The 11,480-nt window shown below is 42.1% G+C and overlaps 2 protein-coding genes across 2 annotated transcripts; one reads left to right on the top strand and one right to left on the bottom strand.

Moving 5' to 3' along the window:
• Positions 1–1,528: 1,528 nt before the first annotated feature.
• On the bottom strand, positions 1,529–2,943 carry LOC124007520 (olfactory receptor 10G4-like). Its single transcript, XM_046318158.1, has one exon. It carries the CDS (start codon positions 2,847–2,849, stop codon positions 1,899–1,901), a length of 951 nt encoding a protein of 316 aa, XP_046174114.1. The 5' UTR covers positions 2,850–2,943; the 3' UTR covers positions 1,529–1,898.
• Positions 2,944–9,835: 6,892 nt separating this feature from the next.
• LOC124006903 (olfactory receptor 10G4-like) lies at positions 9,836–10,798 on the top strand. The gene has a single exon (XM_046317092.1). The coding sequence runs from the start codon at positions 9,836–9,838 to the stop codon at positions 10,796–10,798; it is 963 nt and encodes a 320-aa protein (XP_046173048.1).
• Positions 10,799–11,480: the final 682 nt, after the last annotated feature.

The following is an 11,480-nucleotide window of genomic DNA, read 5'->3' as shown; positions in this document are numbered from 1 at the left end:
GCACAGTGACATAGTGGTCTTCTCTCATATAAACATTACCCATATTTTATATTTCTTTGTGTCTGTAACTTTAAATGTATTTTGTAAAAGGATCCTTTAAATGAGACCAAACTCTTTGGTCCTGTGTGGCTCAGACAGACTTCCCAGGATGCATCCCAAATGGTACCCTATTCCCTATATTATTTCATTTTTATACATTTTTATTTCATCTTTATTTTATTTAACCGGGTAGGCTAGTTGAGAACAAGTTCTCATTTGCAACTGCTACCAGTTCAAGATAAAGCATAGCAGTTCAACACATATAACAACACAGAGTTACACATGGAATAAACAAACATACAGTCAATAATACAGTAGAAAAAAGGAAAACAAAAAGTCTATATACAGTGAGTGTAAATTAATTAAGATAAGGGAGTTAAGGCAATAAAAAGGCCATGATGGCGAAGTAATCACAATTTCGCAATTCAACACTGGAATGGTAGATGTGCAGAAGATGAATGTACGACATAGTGCACTACTTTTGGTTCCTGGTCACCTGGCACTATAAAGGGAATAGGGTGTCATTTGGGACAAATGGTCTTCCAGCTTCTCCACTGCATCTCCGTAGGCCTCAATAACCAGGTCCTGACTCAATGAATGCAACCAATCATTATTAATGGTTCTTATGGGTGATGATGATACAGTGGGAATAGACATTAACTACTACGCTGGTGGGGATTGTGACCTACTAAAACTGTGTAGCATATTATAGCTATAAATTCTTGACTTCATTATTATATCACTTTATGCAGAGGGCCTGTGGATTCATTGATAAAGAGTCAGGTAACAATCAAGCTCCTTTCTATAGATGAATCGTTCCCAACTAGCAGCAGCACCAACTTTAGTTGCACAACAACATGTTATCTCCATCACTTCACTTCTCTGTCATTCACACATCTCTCATGTGAAACTCTTCTCACTCACAGATGAGTATGGGGAGGGTACTTTCAGAATAAAACCCAGACATAAATTCTAGATGGTGATGCCATAATAAAAGTCTTGATGGACCTTACATACAGCAGTGCTGATGACTAGACTATCGCTGAATACCATGGATCCACTAGTATTATTGACAGTCTCTTCATGGTGTGCTTGGGGCTATGGTCCTGGCCTAGTAGGCATAAGAAAGAACAAGATCCAGATCAATCTTTGCCGTGAAATAAGGAATAGTAAAATGTATACCGAGAGGGCTTCATCCTTGTCCAATTTTCATCCCCGTCCAATCTTTATCAGTGTTTAGACAAATGGGTGTTTGTTCAATTGGGTGTATATCGTGTGGTTGTGGTGTGCATCGTTGTTGCGGTGTGTGTCGGCCATAGGGCCCAACACAATTGGCCCAGCGTTGTCCGGGATTGGCTGGGGTAGGCCGTCATTATAAATAATAATTTGTTCTTAACAGACTTACCTAATTAAGTAAAGGTTAAATTAAAAAATATATATAAAGGGGTTATATAATCAAATCAAGTTTATTTGTCTTTTGAACAGGACACATGTTGTTTATACAGTATAATCAAATTCTAACTTGCATGTATAACTCTCGACATTGCAACAACAGTTAAATAATTATGTGGAATATACAATGTCATAAAAACATTTAGATACAATAGATACATGACAATAGACAGGTGTAGTAATGTAAATTGCAAACAGAAGAAGCTGGAAATATTTAAACCTTGGACTGTGGTTAATCAACAGAAATCGAATCTGATCTTTCTTGAAGACAAAGCAACTCTTAAAGGCAACGTAAACGCTGCTGATGTGAGCTGAATTGGAAATTATCTTTAAAATCTTTAAACACACATCAGTTCAGTTTCTGATTGAATTCTGGGCCATGTTGCAAAAAAATACTGTTCAAGACCTCATTTCATCACTGCAGTTCTTTTTCTAGACAGTATCTGAACCAATCTCTTTCTAATCTCCTTGGTCTTCAGACAGTAGACTACTGGGTTTATCAGAGAGGGTAACAGCGTGGCTATAATCAGTAAAGCGTTACGCTCCGTCAGATTCAGTCTCACCCCTATCCTCGTCAACAACACAGAGACTAACTTGGGAGCGTAGTAACAGGACACCACAAGGATGTGACAAATACAGGTATTAAACACCTGCACTCTGCTCTCGTTGTTTGGCAGTCTCAGTACTGTGTAGATCAGATTCACGTATGACAGCAGAATGAATATGAACTGTGCACCAATCAACCACAGACCCAGGATGGTGGGAAGCACCCAATAGGGTTCAGGGTTGACACAGGCGGCTCTGACCATAGCAGGATAGTCACAGAACACATATCTAATGATGGGCTGGCAGTATGGAAGGCTGTCTGCCTGAGCTGCTACTACCCCCATGACCCCTAACCCTATCAGCCAGGTAGCTGTGATCAACAGGAAGAGCCGTGGGTTAGTCAGGATGCTGTGGTACCTAAGAGGGGTGCTGATAGCGATGGTTCGGTCCAAAGCCATCAGGGACAGGGACAGAAATTCTTCGATGTCACCCAGGTGGTAGATGGACATGCTTGATATGCAGGAGTAGTAAGAGATGGTTTTGACCTCGGCCAGCAGGACAGAGATCATGGTGATGCTGGTGCTGGTGGTGAACATGATGTCCACCACGGCCAGGTTACAGATGAGAAGGTACATGGGCGTGTGCAGCCGTCTGTCCGTCAAAATGATGCAGATGTTGGTGCCGCTTCCCAGAAGCACAAGGAAATAGGTGATGAAGATGAGGAAGCCCAGGAGCTTCTGGTGAGAGAGGTGGTCGAAGCCTGTGATGGTAAACTCCTCCACATTCTTCCCAGTGAAATTCACTGAAGACATCCTACACAAGCATCCGCCCTACAGAGACATAAAGATAATATATAAACACAACAACTCTATAGTTAAACTAAGACACTAACAAGTGGTGACACAAGTCGCATGATCAAATATCTATTGAACCTAGCTGAGTAGACAGAACTCTTAACCCCCTAGGCTGTGTACTGTGACACTGTGACTGTCAGCACTTATACGTTAGGTGACCAAGCCACGTGGTGAAAAGGAGGGGGAGGTGTTTCCCAAATAATAGGTCAGGACCCACTGGTAGGAGACTTTGAATTTAGATTTTGAATACCCATCAGTGAATTCCCACTAAGAAAAAAGGCCAGCAGTACTGCGGATCTAGACTCCTAGATCTGAATACCCCTCAGGATATAGCATCTCCTTTAGTGAGTGGTATCGTATCTCTGGGGAGTAAACACCTACAGACCTCAGGTGTAATCATTAGACGCTATACTATGCTATGCTACGCTTTCTCTGGGGCTCAACACCTACAGTCCCCAGGTCCAGAGGTCTAATCATTAGACGCTGTGCTATGCTATGCTATGCTACACTTTCTCTGGGGCTCAACACCTACAGTCCCCAGGTCCAGAGGTCTAATCATTAGAAGCTGTGCTATGCTATGCTATGCTACACTTTCTCTGGGGCTCAACACCTACAGTCCCCAGGTCCAGAGGTCTAATCATTAGACGATGTGCTATGCTATGCTACACTTTCTCTGGGGCTCAACACCTACAGTCCCCAGGTCCAGAGGTCTAATCATTAGACGCTGTGCTATGCTATGCTATGCTACACATTCTCTGGGGCTCAACACCTACAGTCCCCAGGTCCAGAGGTCTAATCATTAGACTAATGGTGTCCCTGTCTTATTAAGGTTAATAAACATCATCAGGGAGCAGTATTACCACTTCCTCATTGAATTGATAGTCCCACTGATCCATCCAACTGGCTCCATGTGGACAAAGATGCAGTAGATGATTTACAATGTATACGCTATCTCTAGATATACCCTGGCAATTCACACAAGGAGGTACAACTTCGATGGCCTCACCTGCTTCATACTGCAAGAAAAAACTATGACTATCAGATTGTAATGTATCTCAAGGTAGTGGTAATAGTGAAAACATACAGCTGAAGTCACAAGTTTACATAAACCTTCGCCAAATACATTTAAACTGTCTTTCACAATTACTGACATTTAATCCTAGTAAACATTCCCTGTCGTAGGTCAGTTAGGCTCATCACTTTATTTTAAGAGTGTGAAATGTCAGAATAATAGTAGAGAGAATGATTTATTCCAGCTATTTCAGCATTATTTCATCACATTCCCAGTGGGTCAGAAGTTTGAATATGCTCAATTAGTATTTGGTAGCATTGCCTTTAAATTGTTTAACTTGGGTCAAGCGTTTCAGGTAGCCTTCCACAAGCTTCCCACATGGGTGAAATTTGGCCCATTGCACCTGACAGAGGTGGAGTGACTGAGTCATGTTTGTAGGCCTCCCTGCTCACATAAGCTTTTTCAGTTCTGCCCACATATTTTCCATTTGGTAGACCTGTTTGTGACCAAGATTTAACTTCTTGACTGAGGTCTTGATATATTGAAGCAACATCTCCACATAATTTTCCTTCTTCATAGTGCCATCTATTTTGTGACGTGCATCAGTCCCTCCTGCAGCAAAGCACCACCACAACATGATGCTGCCACCCTGGTTCTTCACGGTTGGGATGGTGTTCTTTGGCTTGCAAGCCTCCCCCTTTTTCCTACAAACATAATGATGGTCATTATGGCCAAACAGTTGTATTTTTGTTTCATCAGACCAGAGGACATTTCTCCAAAAAGTACGATCTTTGTTCCAGTGTGCAGTTGCAAACCGTAGTCTGGCTTTTTTATGGAAGTTTTGGGGCAGTGGCTTCTGATGGCTGTGTGGTCCCACGGTGTTCATACTTGCAAACTATTGTTTGTACAGATGAACAAGGTACCTTAAGGTGTTTGGAAATTGCTCCAAAAGCATGAACCAGACATGTGGAGGTCTACAATAGTTTTTTTGGCTGATGTTCCTATGATGTCAAGCAAAGAGGCACTGAGTTTGAAGGTAGGCCTTGAAATACATCCACAGGTACACCACCAATTGACTCAAATGATGTCAATTAGCCTATCAGAAGCTTCTAAAGCCATGACATCCTTTTCTGGAATTTTCCAAGCTGTTTAAAGACACACTAAGCTGACTGTATGTCAACTTCTAGCCAACTGAAATTGTGATACAGTGAATAATAAGTGAAATAATCTGCCTGTAAAGAATTGTTGAAAAAATGAAGTGTCATGCACGAAGTAGATGTCCTAACCGACTTGCCAAAAGTATAGTTTGTTATTAACAAGAAATGTGTGGAGTGGTTGAAAATTAGTTTTAATGACGCCAACATAAGTGTATGTAAACTTCCGACTTCAACTGTACATTTGGGCCTAACATTGTAGCCTAAAGACACAGGTCCCAACTACATCTGAAGCATAATGTAACTAATAACAGTTCCATCATCACCTGATGGCTACCTGTAAACAGGTGAGGTGATGATTCAGGATCCCAGGTCTACCAACACTCTAATTAGGTCTCTGATGACCACCTGTTTGTTGATCCTGAGTCTGAGGAGAGTGACAGGGACACTAGACCTGGTGGGAATACTGCTCTGCCATCATACCACTTGTTACTGTACACTCATTACGAGAGAGAGAGCCAGAGAGAGAGAGAGAGAGAGAGAGAGAGACTCGTTTAAGCAACAGGCCAAAGCAATGGTTTTAGGCAAGCTAATTAAATATTGCTGCTAAATGTACATTTGCTGAATCTTGCCAAAAGACTGTTAATCCATCTCTCTACAACACACAACAGTTAGTGTTTTGGTAATATGTTCAACACTGTAACATCAACCTTCTCATAGGATCTGATGTCACTCTGTACAGAGTTAACAAATAGGCAGTCATCAGAGAGCCAATTATAATGTTGATACACCTGAGAAGAGTGTTTACAGGTAGACAACTTAGGCTGGTGAAAGTTAGGACGATTAGGGTCAAAGGGCTACAGAACAAGGTAAATTCAAGTCAGCACTTTTGTTACTACCTTTCATGCTGTCTACTGCAAAGCACTTCAAAATAAACTACTGAAAATGTAGGACTAGACAAGGCTGTCCCATCTCCCCCTTTTATTCACTATTGTGAAAATCCACTGGTCATCTTAGTCCAGGTCAATGAGAAGATAAGGGGACTGAAACGGAAGGACATCCAGGTCAATGACAACATATCAGGAGCTGTGCCAGAAGGCTGAGGCAGTGGTCAAACAACAGTCCCACTTCAGAGTAATGGAGGACACTGGAATTTGGTTGGTCACATTGGATCTGATCAAGAGTCAAAATACTTTCCTGGATTTCACCGAACCACCATTGATAATATAATCAGTGCTGTGTCTATATGATTACAGTGTACGTTGCAAGGAGGTGCCCTTTTCTACTATGCCAATGGACTACTCCTGGCCCGAGTGAGTGATGCCAACCAGTAAGTGCCATGCTGGCACGTATCCAGTGGTGGATTTAGGCATAGACGACATGGGCATCCGCCCAGGGTGGCATCTTGCCAGGGGAGGCATGGGGTACCTGCACAAAATATTATATATTTACTGTATATACAGGTATTCATATATATATATATGAAAATAATATTCCGAATGGTGACATTTGCACAATAGGTGTTCTATCGCTCATTTTATTTATTTTTAATTTTTATTTTACCTTTATTTAACCAGGCAAGTCAGTTAAGAACATATTCTTATTTTCAATGACGGCCTGGGAACAGTGGTTTAACTGCCTGTTCAGGGGCAGAACGACAGATTTGTACCTTGTCAGCTCGTGGGTTTGAACTCGCAACCTTCCAGTTACTAGTCCAACGCTCTAACCACTAGGCTACGCTGCCGCCCCATGTCACGTCAATGATATCATGTCACCGTGTGGGACTGTGGGTCAATTAACCTTGTCGGAGTGGGTGTCCTGATTCTAGTTTGTGAGCTAAGCAGGCAAGGTCTCCCACTCAGAAGTATGAGATGGGGAGGGGGCGGGGGCGGGGGTAGGTTGACCTCAGGTCTCCATACTGGAAGCCCGAGGTAGGGGGAGCGGGGGAATCTATCAAATAGAGCACCTAAAACGTTGTACAGTACTAATGCAATTAGTTGTGCAATTTATTTTGTGTGTTTCTTGTTTGAATTGCAATAGTGTTATAATCAGGTTCTCTTCTTTGTAAGTGTGTTATCTATTTGTATATTTGTGTGATATAGGATTTGTGCAATTTAGATTAATTTGTGTGTTTTATGTTAGCAATAGGGGAATAGTGTAATAATTTGATTCTCTTTATCATTCATATTTATATACTACAATTTGTTTCTATTTCTTTTTGTTACTTACGTGGTCGGATGCCGAGCAGTTGCCATACCAGGCAGTGATGCATCCCATCAGGATGCTCTCGATTGTGCAGATGTAAAACCTTTTGTGGATCTGAGGACCCGTGCCAAACCTTTTCAGTCTCCTGAGGAGAATAGGTTTTGTCGTGCCCTCTTCACGACTGTCTTGGTGTGCTTAGACCATGTTAGTTTGCTGGTGATGTGGACGCCAAGGAACTTGAAGCTCTCAACCTGCTCCACTACAGCCTTGTCGATGAGAATGGATGCGTGCTCGGTCCTCCTTTTCCTGTTGTCCACAATCATCTGCTTTGTCTTAATCACGTTGAGGGATAGGTTGTTATTCTGGCACCACATGGTCAGGTCTCTGACCTCCTCAGCATAGTCTTATCATTGTCGGTGATCAGACCTACCACTGTTGTGTCAACAGAAAACTTAATGATGGTGTAGGGGTTGTGCCTGGCCTTGCAGTCATGAGTGAACAGTTAGTACAGGAGGGGCTGAGCACCACCCCTGAGGGGCCCCCGTGTTGAGGATCAGGATGGCGGATGTGTTGTTACCTACCCTTACCACCTAGGGGCAGCCCGTCAAGAAGTCCAGGATCCAGTTGCGGGGGGAGGTGTTTAATCCCAGGATCCTTAGCTTTGTGATGAGCTTGGAGCTATGGTGTTGAACGCTGAGCTGTAGTTAATGAATAGCATTCTCACATAGGTGTTCCTTTTGTCCAGGTGTGAAAGGGCAGTGTGGAGTGCAATAGAGAATGTATCATCTGTAGATCTGTTGGTGCAGTATGTAAATTGGAGTGGGTCTAGAGCTTCTAGGATAATGGTGTTGATCTGAGCCATAACCAGCCTTTCAAAGCATTTCATGGTTATAGACATGAGTGCTAAAGGTTGGTAGTCATTTAGGCAAGTTACTTTAGTGTTCTTTGGTATAGCGACTATGGTGGTCTGCTTGAGACATGTTGGTATTACAGACTCAGACAATGAGAGATTGAAAATGTCAGTGAAGACACTTGCCAGTTGGTCAGTGCATGCTCGGAGAATACGTCCTGGTAATCAGTCTGGCCCTGTGGCCTTGTGAATGTTGACCTGTTTAAAGTTCTCACGTTAGTCTCATTCCAAACATCATAAATTGTTGGTTATCTGCACAAACCTAGCCTTTACTATGAATCATCCATACACCAATTGTCCTAATAATTTATTTACTAACTATATAATCACAGAAATGCACAAACAAACTAACAGTAGATATGGTTACAAGGAAATGATAGGGGAGGTTCCCTAGTGGGCTAAGCCGATATGACGGCTTGATGGACAAAGAGAAGTGGGTGTGGACTGAGAAGGGCGCGAAAGACAAGAGTCACTGCACAGTTGATAATTAAATGAATTGAAATGCTAATCCTTTGCACATGAACGTACCTCCTTCCATATGTTTAGGGAGTCTCCCACATGCCACTTGGTGAGCACCAAACGTGTTTTCTTATTTTTCTCTTTGAGAAATTGCTTTTTTCTGGCCACTTTTCCGTAAAGCCTAGCTCTGTGGAGTGTACAGCTTAAAGTGGTCCTATGGAGATTGGCAGCTCCTTCAGGCTTTTCTTTGGTCTCTTTGTTTCCTCTCTGATTAATGCCCTCCTTGTCTGGTCTGTGAGTTTTGGTGGGCGGCCTTCTCTTGGGAGGTTTGTTTTGGTGCCATATTCTTTCAATTTTTAAATAATGGATTTGATGGTTCTCTGTGGGATGTTCAAAGTTTCTGATATTTTTTTATAACCCAACCCTGATCTGTACTTCTCTACAACTTTGTCCCTGACCTGTTTGGAGAGCTCCTTGGTCTTCATGGTGCCGCTTGCTTGGTGGTGCCCCTTACTTAGTGGTGTTGCAGAGTCTGGGGCCTTTCAGAACAGGTGTTTATATACTGAGATCAGGTGACATATCATGTGACACTTAAATTGCACACAGGTGGACTTTAACTAATTATGTGACTTCTGAAGGAAATTGGTTGGGGCTTCATAGCAAAGGGGGTGAATACATATGCACACACCACTTTTACGTTCATTTTATTTTTTTAAACATTCTTTTTTTTTTCATTTCACTTCACCAATTTGGACTATTTTCTGCATGTACATTACATGAAATCCAAATAAAAATCGATTTAAATTGCAGGTTGAAATGCAACGAAATAGGAAAAATGTCAAGGGGGATGAATACTTTTGCAAGGCACTGTATATCTTTATGTTTAAACTTTTGAGTCATGTCATGTTTACTTCATTAGAAAACTTTGAAAGCTTTCCCCTGTGTCCTCCATGTGTGTTTTTGCCACTCCCTGGGTGGATTGAGCCTCTTTACAATCTGCTCCACTAAATTCTACCGCAGGGCTTGGATTGGGTCCACAACTTAACAAGTTATGGACGGATTGCATTGTGGAGACTGCTTTGTTTGAAGAATCAAATATATTTGGATTTTTGTACTGTTGTACTGTTTTAAAATGAACTCATTTATATTTGATGCTATAGGAATATATTTAATTTTAATAACTCACAAGGGTTGATGCTTGAAGATGTTTTTTAGTGAACTTCTAGTGAATTTCACGGGGAAGAATGTGGAGGAGTTTACCATCACAGGCTTCGACCACCTCTCTCACCAGAAGCTCCTGGGCTTACTCATCTTCATCACCTATTTCCTTGTGCTTCTGGGAAGCGGCACCAACATCTGCATCATTTTGACGGACAAACGGCTGCACACGCCCATGTACCTCCTCATCTGTAACCTGGCCGTGGTGGACATCATGTTCACCACCAGCACCAGCACCACCATGATCTCTGTCCTGCTGGGCGAGGTCAAAACCATCTCTTACTACTCCTGCATATCACGCATGTACATTTACCACCTGGGTGGCATCGAAGAGTGTCTGGCCCTGTCCCTGATGGCTTTGGACCGAACCATCGCTATCAGAACCCCTCTTAGGTACCACAGCATACTGACTAACCCAAGGCTCTTCCTGTTGATCACAGCTACCTGGCTGATAGGGTTAGGGGTCATGGGGGTATTAACAGCTCAGGCAGACAGCCTTCCATACTGCCAGCCCATCATTAGATATGTGTTCTGTGACTATCCTGCTATGGTCAGAGCCGCCTGTGTCAACCCTGAACCCTATTGGGTGCTTCCCACCATCCTGGGTCTGTGGTTGGTTGGTGCACAGTTCATATTCATTCTGCTGTCATACATGAATCTGATCTACACAGTACTGAGACTGCCAAACAACGAGAGCAGAGTGCAGGTGTTTAATAACTGTATTTGTCACATCATTGTGGTGTCCTGTTACTTTGCCCCCAAGTTAGTCTCTGTGTTGTTGACGAGGATAGGGGTGATGCTGAATCTGACGGAGCGTAATGCCTTACTGATTATGGCCACGCTGTTACCTTCTCTGATCAATCCTACAGTCTACTGTCTGAAGACCAAAGAGATTAGAAAGAGATTGGTTCAGACAATGTATAGAAAAAGAACTGCAGTGATGAAATGAGGTTGAGAAAAGTTTTTTCATTTTTGTGACTTCGATTCAGTCAGGAATTGCACAGATGTGTGTTTAAAGATTTTAAAGATAAGCTCACATCAACAGCGTTTGCATTGCCTTTAAGAGTTGCGTTGTCTACAAGTAAGTTCAGATTGGATTTCTGTTGAATAACCACAGTCCAAGGTTTAAATAGTTTCAGGTTCTTCTGTTAGCACTTTACATTACTACACCTGTCTATTGTCCTGTATCTATTGTATCTAAATGGTGCAAGTTAGATGGTGCAAGTTAGATTTAATTGCGGTGTACACAACGTGTCCTTTGCAAATGACAAATAAACTAGATTTGATTATATGACCACTATATATATATATTAATTTAACTAGGCAAGTCAGTTAACCTCTGGCGACGAGCAATCCTGTATCCGGGAGCGTAATCATAGCCTCAAGCGCATTACCATAACGCATTCATGAAAATCGCAAATGAAATTAAATAAATATATTCAAACACAAGCTTAGCCTTTTGTTAACAACAATGTCATCTCAGATTTCAAAATATGCATTACAGCCAACGCTAGACAAGCATTTGTGTAAGTTTATCATGGCATAATGCTATGCTAGGCTGTGCTGGCAGCAGGCAACATTTTCACAAAAATAAGAAAAGCAACCAAATTAAATAATTTATCTTTGAAGAA

Source organism: Oncorhynchus gorbuscha, linkage group LG20, assembly GCF_021184085.1.
Source record: "Oncorhynchus gorbuscha isolate QuinsamMale2020 ecotype Even-year linkage group LG20, OgorEven_v1.0, whole genome shotgun sequence".
NCBI classification, from domain to species: Eukaryota; Metazoa; Chordata; class Actinopteri; order Salmoniformes; family Salmonidae; genus Oncorhynchus; species Oncorhynchus gorbuscha.
This window is presented reverse-complemented; position numbering and strand designations above follow the sequence as displayed.